At 45.2% G+C, this 20,564-nt stretch overlaps 1 protein-coding gene across 1 annotated transcript in view; it reads right to left on the reverse strand.

Annotated features, from left to right (window-relative positions):
• The window catches only part of IMMT (inner membrane mitochondrial protein), a 36,555-nt gene that overhangs the window by 2,910 nt on the left and 13,081 nt on the right, over positions 1 to 20,564 (reverse strand). The window contains exons 5-12 of the mRNA XM_056863003.1: positions 17,927 to 18,028; positions 17,405 to 17,541; positions 16,368 to 16,471; positions 10,896 to 11,031; positions 6,298 to 6,427; positions 4,523 to 4,746; positions 1,232 to 1,363; positions 632 to 761 (exon numbers count right to left, since the gene is read on the reverse strand). Coding sequence (XP_056718981.1) covers positions 632 to 761; positions 1,232 to 1,363; positions 4,523 to 4,746; positions 6,298 to 6,427; positions 10,896 to 11,031; positions 16,368 to 16,471; positions 17,405 to 17,541; positions 17,927 to 18,028 — 1,095 coding nt within the window. The remainder of the gene's footprint in view (positions 1 to 631; positions 762 to 1,231; positions 1,364 to 4,522; positions 4,747 to 6,297; positions 6,428 to 10,895; positions 11,032 to 16,367; positions 16,472 to 17,404; positions 17,542 to 17,926; positions 18,029 to 20,564) is intronic.

Raw genomic sequence — 20,564 nt, forward strand, 5'->3', positions numbered from 1 at the left:
TAGCGGGGGGAGGTTTGGGGTCACTGGGGATGTCGGTGGAGGTAGTTGTTAATTTCCTGCATTGTGCATGGGGTTGGACTAGATGACCCTGGTTTGATTGGTTCAGCATTCCTTCAATGATCCCTCCTTCACAACTGAGGCTTTTACATTTCGTAAGCATTTTAACTGTTTTGTATGTATTTTCAGTCTTTTAAAAGTTATTTTAATTATGTGTTTTTGGGAGGTGGTTGATTTTAATGGCTTTATAATGTAATTTTATGTATGTTTTAAATTGCTAGCCATCTTGAAACTCTTGTAAGGGCAGAAAAGTGTAATATACATTTTGTAAATAAATATACATAAATAAAAAGCAGTGAAGTTTTTTTCCTCTGTGCTTTCCCTGTAGGCCTTCCAGAAGCATTTGGTTGAGGGAAGCAGCTGGACTAGATGGGCTGGGAGTCTCCTCCTCCAAGAAGCCTCCTATTCTAATGTCGCTGTCCTTAGGGAAGGCATCATTCTTAGCATCACCACAGCCCCTCCCACTGCACATACAGAGCTGACAGCAATCTGGTACCTTACAGGGTTATTGTTAAACAAGCTAATGTACATGAAGTAGTTTGAACTTTTGAAAGCACCTTATTTTTCCACTCACTTTCCACTGCCTGTTCGATTCCTCTTAGCCTGGCATAGGCTGTGTTGATGTCCAGAGTGAAGTTGTCAAGCTGTTCCTGAACAAGTCGCTTATACTGCATTTCTTGTTCACTGAGCTTTTCTGACAGGGTCTAAAACAAATAAACAAACAAACAAAAACCCTAGCTATTAGCAGAGAATTAAAATTGAGAAGCAGAAAAACAAATGAGAGCCATTTCGGAACATGTTGAATTTTTGCACACACACCCCTTTTATGGATTGATAGTGGGACGAGAGGGGACGCCTCAAACTTCAGGCAACTTTTTGTTCTCCAGCAACATTAAAAAGCAACTATGAAACATCTCGACAGCTCAACCTTTCCTAACAGAGGGAAGCAAATCTGGCACTGTTTGCTCCCAAAGGAGGTTTAAAGACAGTGATCAACCTCTAACCACACACATGAAACTCAGTTAAGATGAAGTCAATTGAAATAAATACACAGATTACTGCTGCAACCAAAAGTCCCTTTACATAAAAGCAAGTTCAGTTTCAGGGAAGAACTTTTAGACTGATTTAAAAGGAAGAGGAATGGGTCCTTCCTATGAATACGACTTTCCCCCACCCTGTCAAACTCCAGCTTGAGTTCCTGCTCTTGGATTTTGATAACATCCCGCAGGTGATCCGTGTGGGCAGCAGCCTGACGGCGCAGCTGAGTCCTCATTTCATTCTCCATAATTTCTCGGACTTCTTCAATCTGCCAAAAAAAATTCAACAGTCATGCCTTTATTTTGACCCATAGCGTTACCCACAAATGACACAAAAGATGACTACCCTTTTCCAGCAGCGGCAGCAATCATACTTATGAGGTGGGTCCCGATCTCCCAAGAGTCCTTCAGCTACCAGGAAGAACCACTCAACTGTACATAGATTATTGCAAAGACTATTCCAATGAGTGTTTTACAGGCACTTCTGACTAATTGCTTTACCGAGCTTGGATTACTAATCTAGGCAAAGCAGCCACGAGGGCTTTTGAAAGAAATACAAATAATGTTTTATAAAAACCATGTGCTCCAATAGCTCTACTTCAAGAAGATGAGAGTGCCAATCTGTTAGAATGAAGATGAACCAGACAGTCTAGGACAGCTTAGGTTGGACAATACAAGGAACTAATATGTTGAGATGAGTTTGCAGTGTAAGACTGCCTATTAGATTACTTTCTGGCACTCAGAAGAACATGACTGATTTTTGTGGACGGAAGGGAACTTGATCCTCAGTGGCAGACTGGCCATTATGGCTACTGGGGAAAGTCCTGGGGGGGGGCAATGGCCTGGAGGCACCATCTGAATTATCTTGTTCTTCAGGACAGGGTAAAATGCCCAGGGAGCCTTGAAATCTGTTAGCAACTCCAACCTTTTCCAGTGCCACGTGGTTTGCCTGCTTATACTTATTATCTGACAACTCGTCTTTCTAGAGCCTTCTGTTTAGCTAGACTGAACGCTGACCCCTGTATGGTTATGCAGGGCAGAATTCTGAATACACCATACCCAGACAGGACTTACCTTGCTCTTCTGGCTCTATCGATCCATTAGCTCACGCCCCCTTGGAATGCCGCTTTTATGAGGAACTTCGATCACATTATATCTCTCCCCTTTTAACATATAAATCTAATGCCTCTGTGCCTGACATAATGCCTTTTTATTAAGTGACAGGGATCCCAAGGCTACATTGTTAGTGGCAAGATTTGTTTCAGTCCTTATATCCCTCAAACATTAGATATATGCTGCTCAAGATCAATGGATCAAGGAGCTTCTAAGGGATAAAGGAAAGGATTCCCAGTGTCATACCTGTGGGGGGGGGGGGATCAAGAGCCTATACTGAGCATGCGTAGAGTCATGTCATTCGTATAAGGAGTGGCTAAATTCTGAAGCTGGTGGAAAATCACAGGACCAAGAGGAACAAAAATGTTGATCCTTAGGGAGGTCTTGAGAGGAGAGCTGGCTTTCCCAGACCAGATCACAGTCCAGACCTGCCTCTTTTTTGGGCAGGACACAGTCACAGGTCTGCTGATGTGTAATCCATCTGCACCCCAGAGACAGAGTCTTCACTTGGACATTTGGCGATTGTAGGACCTATTCCAGGAGGAGTTATTCGTTGTTTCAACATGTGACTTCAGTATATAATGTCTGTAAGCCAAGATGGAGCTGCTGCTGAAGCCCCTTCTATAGATGCTCCCATCATCACAGAAGATGTTGAGCTGAATGATCTAACGTTGCCAGTGTCTTTTTCCTCCCTCTTAGGTTTCGAAGGGGACTCCCCAGAAGAAAGAAGAATGTTGCTTTTCATGAGTATTTGCTTTCTTAGGTTCCCTACCAACAAAGGTTTGAAGAAGCCAAGCCTGATGGGAAAAGGCTGTGTCAGATGCAATGGTGCTGGTGTAAAAGAGATCAGGTTATTACTAGGCCTAAAATAGGAATGAGTCTTATTACAATGTTTAATGTGATGTTTATTGTATGTCTTATACTGTACCTATTGCATCGCTAGATTTTGTAATCTGCCACTCAAATTGATCAGTGGATGGTTCTTTCAGTAACTTGCCAGCCTGTGACCCTGGAATAACCAAGATCATGCGCAGGCACGCGCACACCCTGCCCCGCAGCTGGAATCTAAGAAAAGTGCTCCTTTGCCCTCCTGCTGAAGCGACAACACTGCTGGGAAGCAACAGACCCAGCTCCTCCTACTCCCCTCCTGCGCGTCCCACATTTGATGGGGTCCAGCTGACATTTGCTGACTCAGTTAAGAGCCTCAGGGTTCCACTGGACCCAGCGCCAATGCCGGAGAAACAAGTTGATACAGATGTAAAAGCACACTTTCTTCCAACTTTGTGTTTAGCTCAGAAACTGACCCCCCACCCCCCGCCTTGACTGGGCTGATCCGGCCACCTGAATCCAGGCCACGGTAAAATCAAGGCTAGACCACAGTAATGCACTCTTCATGGGTCTGCCTTTAAAATCAACTCATGAACTCATGTTGGCACAGAACGCCACAGCTCAGTTCCTGTCAGAAGCAAGACAGAATGTGCCCAGCACCCCCATTCTGCAGTCACTCCCCTGGGCCACTGACCAGCGACTGGATTCAATGCAAGGTTGTGGTCGTCATCTGCAAAGCCTCCAGCGCCTTGGGCCCACGTGCAAGACCGCCTCTCCACCTGTGCTCTGCGGCAGGAGCGAAGCTGAGCAAAACCTTCTGAGGGTGTAACCCAGCTAATGGGTCAGATGAGCAGAGGGGATCAGGGAGGCCCCCACGCATAAGGGGCGAAACAAGAAAATATCAGGAGGGCATTTTGACAGAGATTAAGAAACACATTTCCAATGGAAGAGATGTTCCAGAGGATGGCTTTGTAAGGGAACGGGACTGTAGTCTACTGCAATGTTTGCTGTCTGCATCACCTTGCTGCTGCTGCTGCTACTACATTGTGGTCTCCCTTTGTAATCCGTTTTCTGCAATGTGGCATGTCACGCCTTGGTTTTTGTTTGCTTTGCTTTCCAATTCTGTAATCCTAGCCCTATTGCATTTTACTGGATATTTTATATTGTCTGATTGGATTGTTTTTATGTTTTGTCATGCTTGAATCTCATGAGAAAGGTAGGCTATAAATGAAGTAAATAATTTAATAAATAAAGTTAGATCTTATACAGGCTGTTGACTTTACTCCAAGACCTGAAGAAGCACAAATACCCTCTTCTTAAGGCAGAGCCAGTAACCAGAAAGGTTCTCGTTGCTGTAGGCACATCAACCAGTCCCCTTTGCCTAATTGCCAGTAGTCAACTAAGAATTAAAACCCAGACTTGTCTTCCTGTCCCTCTCTCTCCACTCTACACCCCACACTAAGAGAATGCTCAAATGCACCAGTTACCTTCTTTTCCTGTTCCATATAGATCTCAGTCTTATGACGTTCTAAGGCTTTGGCTACAGCTGACTCAAAAGCCTTTTTGTCTTCCAGTTTCTGCTTTTCCAGGGCTGTCTCTATGTGCTGCTGCTCTCGGACTCTCTGCTCCGCCAGCTCCTTATTCAGTTGGTCGATACGTCGATGAGCATGGGCAATCAGAGAGTTCAAGTCATCGGCTGTCAGTCCGTCAGCTGAAGAGAGCACACTGTTAGACTTGATCCGCCTAATTTATGTACCTACACAAGCAAAGCTGGCATCTGAATACTCCAAAAAGCGCAAAATATTGTCAGGTGCACGCACATATTCCTCTGCATTCAGAATACAGCAAGCAATCAAGTACTACCATTTTGACAAAATACGGCTGCCAATCGTAAGAGCAATCCTGCTGAGTCAGATAATCTAGTCCCCCACATCCTGTTCCACACAGAGGCCAATGAGATACCCCTGGAAGGCAAGTAGCCAAGGGCCGGCCCTCCCCCCCACCCCCAACACTGATGCTCAAACTAGGCTGCCACTGACAACAGGCTCTATTCAGACACCGTCACCAACAGCAACTGACGGGCCGGTTTCCCATGAATCCCCCTTTCAAGCCAACAGAGTGCCAATTTAAGCACACCATTTATTCCTTCTTATTTATTTATATCCCGCTTTTTACCCCCAATGGGGAGCCAAAGTGGCTTACATCATTTTTCTCTCAACCTCAAAACAACCTAGTGAGGTAGGTTAGGCTGAGAGTTTGTGTCTGGCCCAAGGTCACCCAGCGAGCTTCCCTGGCAGAGTGGGGATTTAAACCTGGGTTTCCCAGATCCTAGTTCAAACTGCCACTTTCTTAATTAATCTACCATTTTTTTTTATTTAGATACATTTATTAGCCCCTTTCTTCCTTATGGAGCTCAAGGCAGTTTAGAATATTAATAAAATACATAAAACAAATTACATTAAAAGCATAAAACCAAAATTTTAAAATCACAATTTAGGACTGCTTTAATCAAATGTGTTCCTAAATGAAACCATCTTTGCCTGCCTCCTAAGGATTGAAGGTGAAGGGGGCAGGCATACCTCCCTGGGGAGGTTGCTCCATAATCGTGGGGCTGCTACTGAACAGGCTCTCTCTCAAGTACCCACCAAATAAACTTCTTTCATTGGTGGGACAGTCTGGAGGGCCCCTCCCTGTGATCTAAATTCCCAGGCAGGAACATACAGCAGAAGACAGTCCCTCCAGCCCCTCTGGTCCTAAGCCAAGCGAATGGAAACGCAGCACGGGACGGCTAATTTCGTAAGTCCATCTAGGTCACACCAAAGTGTGAGAGTGTCAGTATGGAAGCACAAACTTAAGTTTAGAGATGCTGTTGCTTTCAAAGATTGTTCACCTGACTACGGTCATGATCCAGAGAGGGAATTCATTTTAACTCCCCACCCCACCAGCTAATTGGAGGTTTTTTTTAATTGTTTAGATGAACTTTAGGTAAAGGCATTATGTACCACCAGGCTTGATGTAACGCAGGTCCTTGGTGTGACACAGGTGTTATCACCTAAGGCCAAAAGGTTATGTCATGTAATAAGCAAAGCTATTGTCCTCAAATAAAACAGAATTCAGTTGTTGTATATTTTAGAGAGGAAAAAAAATCAAGAAAATGTCAATGCAAGCGTGCTTCCTACTTTTTAAATTGTGGCATGCTAATAGACCCAATTCATCACGATTGCTACAGCTAAATATTATCATTAGTTAGCTTCTTACTTACTTAGCCATTTCCTACCAGGTTTTATTTCCGGAGTAACATTATCCAGCTCTCTCTGAAATTCTTCCCTTGCTATGGCTACAAGTTCACGGTACTGAGCTATTATTTTAGCTTCTGACTGGGCAGCCTGCACCTACAGGAGAGAGGTGAAAGATTAGAAACTATGGGCACATGGCAAGTCTTTTATTTGCAATCTGCATCTATCACTGGTATCAAGGCATCACAAAACAGCCACAAGGAAAATACTGCAGCAACTATTCAGATGAAAATCATCTCCTAATACTCAGTTACAGGAGCCCATTTGTTATGTAAGTCAGCTCCCTCCTCTGCACTATACTATACGTCTACATTAAGGTGGACAATTCTGTGTTCAGATGGAACTAGAAACACCAAAACAACAGCCTGTTTGTCTGTAACGGATGTGCTTCAGGTAGATGCTGCACCTATGAGATATTTATTTCTACCCGGCTTTTCTCCCCAGTGGAAATTCAAGGAGGCTTATAAACTAAACACAAAACATAACAAAATAAGCAGTAGAATATGCAGGCTCATACCAAAGGCCGAAAGACCTGTAACAACCAAGGGAACCTTTTCCAGATAGTATACCTAGTGGAAGGTTTTCTTTGTTGTTTTTTTTAATGGAATTACAATGCCAGAATTATCTAATGAACGCAAAAGGGTTCCTGGGTATCCTTGGAAGAAATAAAAAGTATAATTAAGATTTTAAAAAATAATAAGGCACCTGGGCCACATGGTTTTACTGATTAATGTTATGTAGAATGTATGGGAGAAACAGCTCCACACCTAGAAAAATGTTCTGACTCTTTAAATCTAAACTAAGATTTCAGTGAATTCCTGGATTGGGCAAATGCTGTGTTGATTCCCAAATACTAAAATATACACAGCATGGCTTCCTAACAAGCAACCATTATATACTGGTTATAATATAATTCACAGTGGGTAGCCGTGTTAATCTGTCTGCAGTAGTAGAAAAGAGCAAGAGTCCAGTAGCACCTTAAAGATTAACAAAAATATTTTCTGGCAGGGTATGAGCTTTCGTGAGCCACAGCTCACTTCTTCAGGTATCTTAGCTGTGGCAAGCCTACAGCTAAGTATTTTTAAAAGGTTTCCAAATATCTAAAACGTTGTGAGTGGGTTTCTGTTATCAATAATAAGACAATCAGTCACCTTTATTCATATCACAGCATGGAAGGCGGCAGGGTGACCGTTATGGCCCTTCTTCTATTCATTTTATACATATTGATACTGGGTACTACAGTGAGATATCATGGAAAAACGAATGGGATAGATTGTCAACAGGCAACTAAAAAACTCCGACCTTATAGGATCAAATGGCAACTAGATCTGTCTTTGGATATTCCCAAGCAAGTTTGTCTTAAAATACATAACAATATCTTCTGTAGCTCAGTTGGGATTAAGAAATACAGACTGGAGCTCCTGTATGGATCATTCAGAACAGCCTAAAGCCTTCTTGGCACCAACTCTGTCCACATGGAGAAGGTGAGCACTATTGCACGTGCCTCTGTGAGACAGAACGACACCTTCCCATTAAGTTCTTCCTTGAAAAGATGCAGCAGGATAAAGGGCAGCAGGATGAAGGGGCAACTGTTGCGCAGGAGGAGGGTAAATGAGGAACTGAGGCAAATAGTGGTAACAAGGCAGGAAGTCCTAGAACGTCTAGACAAACTGCAAACTAACAAGTCACAGGGACCAGACGATTCACAGAGCAACTGTCTAGACTAGACAGACTAGAGCAACTGTCCTATGGGGAGCGGTTAAGACGCTTAGGGCTGTTTAGCTTGGAAAGAAGGCGGCTGAGGGGAGACATGATAGAGGTCTATAAAATTATGCATGGTTTGGAGAGAGTGGACAGGGAGAAGTTTTTCTCCCTCTCCCATAATACTAGAACACGGGGTCATCTGCTAAAACTGGAGGGTGAGAGATTCAAAACAGATAAAAGGAAGTATTTTTTCACACAACGCATAGTTAAATTGTGGAACTCCCTGCCCCAGGAAGTGGTGATGGCTGCCAGCTTGGAGGGCTTTAAGAGGGGAGTGGACATATTCATGGAGGAGGGGGTATTCATGGCTGTTAGTTAGAATGGATACTAGTCATGCTGCATACCTATTCTCTCTAGTATCAGAGGAGCATGCCTATTATTTTGGGTGAGGTGGAACACAGGCAGGATGGTGCTGCTGCACTCGTCTTGTTAGTGGCTTCCTAGAGGCACCTGGTTGGCCACTGTGTGAACAGACTGCTGGACTTGATGGGCCTTGGTCTGATCCAGCAGGGCCTTTCTTATGTTCTTATGACAGGTTGCACAAATGACCATTAGAAGCAAACAGGGCTGCCCGTTGGTTCTTGTAGGTTATCCGGGCTGTGTGACCATGGTCTTGGTATTTTCTTTCCAGACATTTCGCCAGCAGCTGTGGCAGGCATCTTCAGAGGAGTAACTGAAGGACAGGGCTGCCCGTGTCTGCAGCTGTTGTCCATCAAGTAGTCTTCTGTGAGGGCACAATTATGTGAAAGAATAGCATGCTGACCTACATGGAAGTGGGAACAGGTGCTGTTATGAGAATAAGGTCCTCAGTGCCACCTGCCTAAAGGCAGAGCGCATCCTGGCCTGGGCACCCCAAGGCATAATGTTTCACATAGATGGATGGCTGAGACCAGCTGGACAAGGCTGCAGAGCTCAGCTGTGGGTATACTCTTCTAAAGGCCATGGAGGTAGCAGATTCCCATAGCTGAGGAACTTGGAAGCAGGAACACTGTGGAACGCATGAACACATGAAGCTGCCTTATACTGAATCAGACCCTTGGTCCATCAAAGTCAGTATTGGTCTACTCAGACTGGCAGTGGCTCTCTAGGATCTCAGGCTGAGGTCTTTCACATCATCTACTTGCCTAGTCTGAGTTTCTTTTCCTCCTCTTACCTAAATCAGCTGTGTGAGAAAACCGAGGAAGGGAGGAACTCCCTCTCTTAATTGGTTCCAGCTTTTTCTCTCTTTCCAGACCTTGAACCTCCTAGTAGGTTTTTCAAGCTTTCATTTATTTCTTTTAAGGAGTCAAAGATAAGCTCAACGGTTCTAGCAGTCAATTCTGATAATTTGGACAGGGCCCTTTCCTCCACCCCTTGTTTCAATAATTATCGTCTGTTTCAATAATTAAATCACTTAGAATATTGTCGAAGGCTTTCACAGTCAGAGTTCATTGGTTCTCGAAGGTTATCCAGCTGTGTAACCGTGGTCTTGGTATTTTCTTTCCTGACGTTTCGCCAGCAGCTGTGGCCGGCATCTTCAGAGGAGTAACACTGAAAGACAGTGTCTCTCAGTGTCAAGTGTGTAGGAAGAGTAATATATAGTCAGAAAGGGGTTGGGTTTGAGCTGAATCATTGTCCTGCAAAAAGTAACAAAGGTAATGTGCTAACCATTGTCCTGTAAGTATCAAGATAATGTGCTAATGAGGGTGTGGTATGTTAATATGGAACCATTGTATCCTGAAGTGATCTGTTAATGTGTGAAATCCAAAACTAATCTGAATGGCTATTGTTGACTGTAGTCTTTGTTAGTCTGGAGGTTTTCAAGACAGTCTTTTTCAAGACCACGGTTACACAGCTCGGATAACCTACGAGAACTAAATCACTTAGATTTTCTTCAGTTCCTTGTTAATAATATCAATCTCTCTCAAAAGGTCGAAATGATTAGAGACAGAGATGTTATAGATTACAGGGTCCCCCGGGGACAAAATAATCAGCTATTTTAGTCTGTTTACTAGCTGGTGGAGTAACAACTTCTTCCACATCCCACTGCCTGGTCCCTTTAACTGGAGATGCTGCCGGGGATTGAACCTGGGACCTTCTGCCTGCCAAGCAGATACTCTACCACTGAACCACAGCCCATCCCCTGTGGAGGTTTGTTCCATGAACTACGTATGACACTATATAGCTGGTAGTTGATCCCATGCATCCTTAAAATCTGGCAGTGCATTTAGATTAGTCTTCCACATGCTTTTTCTACAAAGACATCAATGCCAACCTTCCAGGCAGGTTAGCTAACCAGTCACCCAAATCTGGGACTACAAAATCCATGAAGAAAGCTGTCTATGCAATCAAACAACCTACTTCCTCTCTCACTGGTAACCAGTGCCACTAAAACAATGTAGAAGGGCCTGGGGGAGAAAAGCGTGCGCACACACACCCGTAGTGTACATATGAAAGGAACTTCTCTTCCTCTGTTTAAAGGGGAGAAGGTTCGATGCTAAAGCGTAAAAGATCTGAAAGACAATTATGGGCAGGCACAACTGCGCACATCTGCAGACAACTGATGGAGGAACATCCGTTACAGACAAGTAGCCCTGCCCCTTTGGGCTCTCCTACGGGGCACATTTAAAAACAGGATTTTCAAAAATCCTCAGTGAATTAGAAAAAAACTATTAAAAGCACAAAGGCAAGAAGAGAAAAGAATGGATGCCAAACATTAGTTTCACAAGCACCAAGAACACGTCTCTGCCTTCAAACAGGAAGGCTACAGCAGTTTTGCACAAATACAAAAGACAGATTTTTGCATCAAATAAAAACTTGCCTTTTTCACCACACTGTCCAGGTCACTTATCATACGATGAAGTTTATCCTCAGCAGCCAAGATGTGAGATTTGGCCCCAGGAATTAGAGACCTCTTGGAATGCTCAATCACTCCTTTCATTTTCTCCAGTTTTTCTCTAAACAAAACCAGAAGCTGCCCATTAGCTATGCCAATATTCACTATTTGTTCTCATGAGGATGGAAAAATGTAAAATGTTCACCCATTACTAGTTTCTGTGACAGATGTAATATGAACAAGGAGACCCAGCCCTATGAGGAAAGGTTGAGGGACTTGGGAATGTTCAGTCTGGAGAAGAGGAAGCTGAAGGGGGAACACGATAGCTCTCATGAAGTATTTGAAAGGCTGTCACTTAGAGGAGTGCAAGGAACGGTTCCTGTTGGCAGCAGAGGATAGGACTCGCAATAATGGGTTTAAATTTTAAGCTGGATATTAGGAAAATAAATTTACAGTAACAGTAGTTCAGCAGTGGAATCGGCTGCCTAGGGAGGGGGGCAAGCTCCCCCTCACTTGCAGTCTTCAAGCAGAGGCTGGACAAACACTTGTCAGGAATGCTCTAGGCTGATCCTGCATTGAGCAAGGGGTTGGACTAGATGGCCTTTATGGCCCCTTCCAACTCTATGATTCTATGAAACTATGTGACACTCATGAAAGTTAATGCTACTCAGTTGAAAAACAAAAGTATTATATAGAAGACGGAACATCTACTAGTGGATAAGGATTACTTAAGGTGGCTTATAATAAAGTGACTAAAATACAATTTCATAAACATAAAACAGATAATTTTATAATTTAGCTACTACAAATACCGTGTTTCCCCGAAAATAAGACATACCCATAAAATAAACCGTAGCAGGATTTCCAAGCATTTGCACAATATAAGCCATACCCCGAAAATAAGACATAGTGATAGGAGTGGCTAGAGAGAGACTAAACTCCCCTGAGCCCCGCCCTCCGTGGGCCGTTGGGCTCAGTCTTCCCCTGTTCCTGCGCTCGGGCCCCGACCTCCCAGGGGGCGATCACTCCCGTTCCCCGTCTTCTCCCCACTCCCCTCTCCCACCGACGGCTCCCCCAGCGATCTGCCGCCACTCGCGGTGGACTCCCGCTCTCCCGCTGGAACGCGGGGCCGAGCTTTGGCCTCTGTCGGGTCCCCCGGGTTGTCCCCCCACCCCCAGGACCCGTGCCGTCTGCCTCAGGCCGGCCCACTTCCCCCCGAGGTGCAAGGTCGGCGCTCGGCCTCCCCCCGTTTCCCCCTCCGGCTCTGCATCCACCCACGCCGCCGGCGGGCTCGGCCACCCTCGCCTCTTCTTCCCCCCGGCCTGGTAAGTGGGGTTGCCTCCCCAGGCATTGGGGTTCTCCCGGAGGGTCCCCCGGTGTGGCGGTGGGGGCGAGGCGCAGTCCCGAGGGTCCACCCCAGGTTGCGGACTCGGGACACATACCGTACTTACGGTAATAAAAAATAAGACATCCCCCGAAAATAAGGCATAGTGTGTCTTGTTGAGGAAAAATAAATATAAGACAGTGTCTTATTTTCGGGGAAACACGGTAGCAATACAGACTAGGAACAGTACATTAATAAATTCAAATGCATGCGGCTAATTTTTTTTAAATCCTGACTGTGGAAAGCAGCAGAATCAAATCAAGCCCACAATAGTAAAGACACTGGGCTGAACCATAAGACGTCACAGCAGCCATTCTAAACATCTCATCAGAAAATCCCCGTCCCTCCACTAACGATCAACTTAATGCGCCTTCCAGAAGACATGGATTTTTAAATTCTGCCAGGAAAGGAACAAGGAGGGAGGCTAAAAGTTCCTCCCAAAGAGAAGGCGATCCACAATTTGAGGGCTGCTCCTGAAAGGCCCTGCCATCTTACTTCTGACAGCGCTGGTTCCGGGCAATCCCAAATCCTGGGTAGATACATATAAGTAGAAAATATCTTTGGGATACTTACAGCCCATTCCTGAAGTGGGGAGGGGAAAGCTTCTTAGGAGCCGGCATGACTCCGTGCCGGAGTAGGTGTCACCTTGTCATGGAATGGCTTTCCCGGAAGGGAAAGTGTGCGCCGGCGTGGTGGTGGTGTTCCCAGGGGTGGAGCTGCCTTTAGGCAGCTTCCATAGCCCTTTGTCCCCAGGAATGCTCCCTTGAGCGGCGGTGGGGCTCTGCTACCTATTTCGGTGGCGCAGCCTCGCTTCTTGCTATGGGGCATTCCCCTTTAAAAAAATTTAATGGTTAAAAATGCTTTTTTCCCCCTCAGCGGTGGCCAGGAAGCCTTGGAGGAGGAGGCACGGTGCCGCTGTGAATCCCCCCCTCCCTTCAAGATTGTGCTCTTAAGACTTAAACCACTTAGGAATTTAAACATCAAGAACAGCACCATCAACTGAGCCAAGAAACAATATGGCAGGCAATGTAACTTGTTAATATATTGGTGAAATAAGTTCCAATAAAGTGTCACCTTTCAAAATTCCAGTAGTTGTATTTTGCATTAATTGAAGTGTAACTTCATATATTCAAGGGCTGCCCCACAGAGTGTATCACAGTAAAACACTCTGGATGGTGTGACGGTTTCTAGGGCTGCACTTTCAGGAATGTCCTAAGCTGACAAAAGATATCCCTCCGTCACATGTTTAACAAAGAACATCAGAAGCACCTCAAAATGAGAACCTTATCTCTCAGCGGCAGTACAAACCCATGTAGAGCAAAGTTGCACACCTACTTCCAAGCTCACCTTCATTTACAAGCAAGAGTACTTCTGACTGATCTGAATTCTGTTCAGGTTCTGGTTTGCTAACTCTCACCTAGCCTTTCACACCAAATCCATACACCAGTTCAGTGTGCCTACCACCTATCCTGAATTACAGGGAAAGAAGAAATGAAGCTGGTCATTGTCAGCATACTGACAATGCCTCAGCCCAAATTTCCATCGTACATAAATGTCGCACAGCACAGGAGACAAAACACAGCCAGGTGGTGCGCTGCAAGCCACAGACCAAGAGGCAAAGGAAGAGCACCCCAGCAACTCCTTCGGAGGCCTGCCTGACAAGAATGAATGGAGACATCCGAAAACAGCGCACCTGAAACCCACCCCTGCCAGGCAGCCCAGAAGGGGGCTGTGGGGAGACACTGAAAGGTCAAGGAGAACCAGCAGACGCAGCAGCTCACTCCAAGGCAGGCAAGGTCTCTGGGCAGAAGCCGTACTCAAAGGGACTGACTGAGACCATCACCACCTCCTTTTTAGAGATGTGCAACTTCCAAGAAATTCTAAAGCCACAGAAAACATTTCCGTTCCTTTTTTTCAGAAGAACGGATATTTTTATTACAAGGGCAGGTTTCTGCTTTACCCCACACATGCCTTCCACTGGGGATCACCTCCACGTAAGCCTATGCCTCCCCAACTGTTGTGTCGGTCCAGCAGCTGGCTCCGAGCCCCCATCTAGGTAGGCCCCGTCGGGCCATTCTCAGCTAGAGGCCCCCAAGTGCGCACCGGCCCAGGTAGGACCGCTTACCTACTCAGGAGGAGAACTGCTCCTCGTGGGAGGCTTAGGTGGGGATTTTGGCCCCCATCACCCACCCCTCCCATCTCCAGGTCCAGCTGGAAACGCCAACACCTGGAAGAGAGGTGGTGTGGGCTACCTTTAAAGGGCCAGCAGCCTTCTTGCTTTCCTGGCCCCTCGCACACCTCTGCCGCCTGGGAAGACCCAGACTGAATCAGGCAGCCATCCAGGACCAGGAGCTTCCCAGGGAAATGGCATCTTGACCACCGCTGAGTAGCCTGGTTAGTGTGCGGGGAAAGGGGTCACACACACCCCAGACACTTCAAACATCTAAAGTGAATTCTGACTCAAGAAAGCTTCTCTGGAATAAATGTTGCTACTCGTGAAGGCGGCACTGGACTCATTTATTTTGCCACCTAAATTAGTAATACTACATTATCAGCTGTGGAAAATACCAGATCTGTCAGCGTATTCTGGATATGAGGTCCCCCTTCCTCTAACCCAAGTTGGACGAACACTTGTCAGGGATGCTCTGGGCTGATCCTACATTGAGCAGGAACTTGTACAAGATGGCCTGTATGGCCCCTTCCAACTCTATGATTCCATAAGTACCATCACTGAGACCATGGGGGACTAAATGGTCTGGGACCATCATACCTGTGGGACTGTCTCTCTCAATATACCCCTCAGAGAGCTTTATGCTCGGCTAGTAACAACTTGCTAGTGGTCCCCCGCCCAAGAAATATTTGGCTGTCCTCAACCAGAGCCTTTTCGGCTCTGGCTCCAGCCTGGTGGAATGCTCTGTCAAATGAGACCCGAGCCCTGCAGGATCTCTGTCCAGTTCGGCAGGGTCTGCAAGACAGAGATGTTCTGCCAGGCCTACAGTTGAGGGCAGCAATAGTTCCATCATAACTGGCTTCCCTGCATCACCTGTATCATTTTGTATCATCTGCTTGTTTATTCCATCTTTGATTTCTATACCCAACTCGCCTTTCCTTCCTGACTAGTTGGATATCTCTACGCTGAATGGCACCTATGGATTAGTGCAATAAGTATTTTTAGAATAGACAAAAGTTTTAATAGAACAGCTATGTATTATTAGTAGTAGTATTATTACATTATTGCTTTTAGACAGATTGTATATGGTTCATTATTGTTACTGTCCAGGATGTGATCCGGCCCTGAGCCCAATTTCGGTCAGGGAGGGGGCAGGATACAAATCAAATAAATAAATAAAAACAAACAAATAAAGAATACTCAAAAAGGTTGGAAACTACAGCTCTGTGGAACTCGGCCAGCAAAGGGGAGACCACACAACAGAAGGGTCAAAGATAATTGTCCTTAAGTGTAGCATTGCATTTCCCCCTAAAGCGGTAAACTGACAACTATCCCTTTAGGTAGGAACAAGCAGAAGTCCAGAAGAACCAAAGAGATGCCCAGTGGGCCGGCTACTCCAGGATGCAGTTTCAGCCAGAGGCCGGCCAGCCGGCCTCCCGCGATGTTGCCCCCTTGCAATGGTATCGGGAGGTTCCCTGAGGCATCACGGCTAGTAGCCACGGATGGACACCAATGAATCTAATCCCTTTTTAAAACCATCTGCGATCATGGCCATTGTTACAACCACTGGCAGTGAATTACACATTTTAATTACTCATTGAAGGAAGTAGAGGTGTTGGAACAATGCTGGAGTGACGGCTACTCCTGCTAATGGCAGCCAGTGAAAATGAAGCAAAACAGAAGTCCTGTGGTACCTCGGCACCTTAAAGACTAACAACCCACTGCTTTATCTGCACAGCCCCACCCTGGGTTCTGTTTCTCGCTCGTTTTTAAGTGTCTTATTACTTTTTAATATTGTTATCTAATGAAATCCATCTATGAATTTTGGAAATAATTCCACTGAACCTATACAATGTTAAAGCTAAGCTACTTTGGAGTCTGACAGCTTTATATGCAGACTTACTTGGCTTTTAAAAGGGCATCTGCAGCTTCGTCCACAGCTTTACGACGATCCTTCAGGGTTTCCTCCAATGTTCGCCACTGAACAGCCTTTGTCTCACTTGGAGTCTAGCAAAAGGTACAATCACTCTAATGACTTCAGGTAAGAGTAATAAAAATGGGTGGTTTAAAAAAATCATGTTTACCCAACTTATTAGCAAAATCAGTAGATGAATAAAAAGATCTACAATTTCTCCATCACTGGAAATTATCATGAAAGAAGCCAGGTCATTGTTCAGGTTACATCTATTGATTGTGAAATATTCACTTTCCAATTTTTTTCAACTCAAACAGAATGCAGAACAACATTTCATGTATGTCAGTGCACAGCATTCAGAAAATTCTAGAGCATATATTTCAATTTCCATGTTACTTTTAACGTTACACAAACAAGAGAACATTAGGTCTGTTTCCTGGAGTGGCTTGCTCCATTCGTCAGTAGACACAGGACTTGTGGAAGTCTCTGAGTTTCACTTGGATGCATACTTGTGGAATAATATGGCTGGGAAAACATATCCCGACTGACACAGAAACTTCAAAATGCAACAGAACATCAGAAGAGGAAAAACAGGTCGCCAACTGTCGTGGTTCGGGCCGTTAAGTGCCTACAATTCAAACTAAAACAACAATATGCAGGACAGGTTCCAGCCTGGTGGGTTATAAGTCTAATAGTCTGGTCTTATTCAGATGACCGGGGGGCGGGGGGGGGGGAGCATCAACAGCAATAACTGAATGAGGCCAGTCTGAATTTCTACACTAGTTGTAATACCTTCCATTCAAAGGAAGTTTCTGCCACTGAAAATATCATTTATACAGAGCTTAATAACATTCTGAGGCACTGTTCAAATAAGCAGCCTGACAAACAGGCAGCAGGCTGTTGCTAGAGATATGCTGCTGAACGTGTGGTAGTTAAATGTGTTAAGAGACAGACAGGAAAAATGGGGGCGCCGGATGACAGCCCAGCTCCACACAGCGTGTCGCTGCTGACTTCCTTCCACCTACCTCAGCATTGTCCATCGCCTCTTTCAATTTCTGAGCATGGGTATTAACAGCTTGCACAGCAGCCTCCTGGAGCGTGATGGCATGCAGGGTCACACGAGCAGTGCTGCTCAGAGCACTTTCCAAGGTGGCCGCAAGAGCTGGAGAAAGGAGGAAAAACACCAAACAGTGTGTGTGTGTGTGTGTGTGATGCCCCTGGCACACCTGAGTTGCTTAGCTCTGTCCAAGACAGTTCGCTACATTTCCACTTCAGAAAGCTGTGAAAACAGCAACAAGCTTTCCATGAGTAAGATTCTGTGGCAAGATAACTGGATCTGGTGGCTTACGCAAAGGCCCATTCGCTGATTTAAGAGCATCAAATCTACTGTTGCTCTGAGTCACCTTCTGTTATTTTTGCCTTCTTATTCCATAGGGAGCTTCTATATGTCTGCATAGCAACACAGATCTAAGAACCTAGATCTCTGCAGCTCCAGCCAAATGTAACCCTCAAAATTGGAGTGAAATGCATTTTGTTGGCCTACATACCCGAAATCTGCTCTTGCTCCTCTCTATCTTGTTGGGCCAGACGAGCAGCCACTTCCTCGGGTGCTCGCTCCTTGACAGCGAGGGAATCTCCACATTCTCCACCTGAAAGCAAGGCCCAGAACGGTTAGGCTTTGCCTCATGAAATGGAGCGTTTCTTGCTAGACCTGCGGCATCCAAGCTTCTGGTTGGCCTGGGTGCTTATAGGAATTTATTGTGCTGTACAGACAGACCTCCTCACCGCTGGTGGCATTCCAAAATTAAACTGGCACCATCCAGAAATATGTGGTTCAGTTGTAGGCTAGATCTCAGACATAATCAGAGTATGACTACCACACCAGAGAAATAAAACCTTAAAGCAAGCTCAGTATTTCGAAGGATCTTCATTTTTCCTTACTGTGCTTTAAAATTTGGCCAGGCCACCGCATGAAGTACCAGTCACTTAGGGACCAGATTCAGCCAGCAGACTGGCCGTTGCCCACCTCTGATCTAAATATAGTACAGGCAGCATTTTTAGCAAACTACATGAGAAAGTAGTTTTAATTCTCAGTTAGAATATATGGGTAATTGGAAGGATACAGGAAAAGATACTACAACTAAAAATGGAAGCAATTAACAAAAAGGAAGAAAAATACAACTGTTACATCCATAGATTCAAGTCCAGGAGCACCTTAAAAATCAACAAGATTTTCAGGGTGTGCGCTTTCGACGGTCACACCTCCTCTCGTTACATCCTTGTACCCTTCAAATTTGTTTGCTGTATTTGAGAACTTTTGCTATCTGTTTATTCTGACTTATTGAAATTTATTAGCAGTTTACAAAATAAAATAAGGGGAAAGGTCTGTCCTTGCCCCAAGCAGTTTCTACAGAGGAGACAATGGAGAAAAGGGCAGCAGGAAGAAGAGGCACAAATGTAGTTTTGTTTACTTTGGTTTAACTGAAATGAGGGATAAGTATAAGAAACTGATCGCTCCAAAGCAGTCATTAAAACACTTAAATTGTTTTCCTGAATAAGTGTGGAGGTTGGAGTCCATAAAAATGTAACTATCATACAAGCCTGCCTCATCACCATCACAGGTAAGGAAACAAATCCAATTGCCATTCCACTGATTAAATCAGATCTTTCCCCTGTCTTCCCCAGAAGCTTCCAGTGACAAACAGACATGGCCGGAAGAAAGGGGACCCACTCACAGGTCAAGGTACTGCACTGGAGAGTGGAACTGGGAAAAACTGTCCCCCGTTCATTTCTGTCAGCAAAAAGATGGTGGGAAAGAACTTACACTGTTTATACCAAGCAAGCCCTATAATCTGTCACTGCCTCCTTTTCCCATTCCACATTATTTATTTATTTATTTGATTTCTACCCCGCACCTTTCCTGGCAAAGCCACCTCAGAGCGGCTTCCAGCAATCAATATAAACACTGCATACATTTAAAAACATAATTCCAATCTAATATTATAAAATCCCAATTTATAAGAAGACGACCAGGGTGGAGAGATTTTGCTCGTGTAACACAGGGGAGCTGGAAACCACTGAGCATGTATTTTTTTAGATGCCCCTCTACAAGTCAGCCTGCTTCAATATTATTGTTGCTTTGATTAGGGAAATGGGCTCTGGTGATGAGGGTGAATGGACCAAAAGGTTTCTGCTGGGAGACAGCTCACCAATCACCACCCAGGTCGCAAAGTACTGTGCAGTAGCAATGAAGCTATGTCGCCTTAATGTAAATCCTTAATCTGTGGATACGTAAAATTGGGTGATTCCTAATTTTGTTGGCCTTGTTTGGAAACATCTATTCTGTATGGTCAGTTTCTGTTTACCTGTTTTATCTGGCATACTAGCCACAAATAAAAAGTATGTATTTTTATTTACAGATTAAGATGGGGCCCTATGCTACATAGCCACCTTATATAGGTGACGATCTTTTATAGGCGAGGATTGGTTTAGCGATAACAGGGATGACCAACCTATGAGAACTCACCGGCCCAAGAAGTACATAAGGGAGTGGGAGGAGGAAAATTAGGGCGGGGAAGAAAGTGAGAAGGAAAAAAAAAGGAAAGGGAGTAAAAGAAGTTGAAAAGGGGAAGACCAAACTAAGAAGGAAGGGAAGGGAAGCTGGATGATTTCAGCTGAATGCCTGGTGGAACATTTCCTGAGCAAAGTCTCGCAGGGCCTGGGTCTCATTAGGCAGAAAGTTCCACCAGGCTGGGGCCAACACTCTAAAGGCCCTGGCTGAGGACAGTTGGACAATTTTGGGGTGAGGGACCCCTAAAATGTTGTTACCAGTCAAGTGCAATACTCTCTGGGAAGTATATCGGGAGAGGTGGTCCCATAGATACAACGGTCCTAAACTGTTTAGGGCTGGCTCTGGGACAACTAAGGGGTCAACTGCCAGGCTTGATGGTGATGGAAAAATGCCCCCCTTGCAAGATTTGTGACTTGGGCCTCCAATGACAGGGTGGCATCCAAAGTCACACCTAAACTCTTGATGGGAGGCAGCCAGAACCAACTGCACTCCGTCAAGAGTTGGGAGCTGTATTTCCCCACCTGGCCCATCCTGGCTTAGCCACAGGACCTTCGTCTTCGATGGTTTCAGTTTCAGGCGGCTCTGCTACAGCCTCCAAATATCTGGCCAGATCT

This window comes from Euleptes europaea, chromosome 18, assembly GCF_029931775.1.
Source record: "Euleptes europaea isolate rEulEur1 chromosome 18, rEulEur1.hap1, whole genome shotgun sequence".
Taxonomy (NCBI): Eukaryota; Metazoa; Chordata; class Lepidosauria; order Squamata; family Sphaerodactylidae; genus Euleptes; species Euleptes europaea.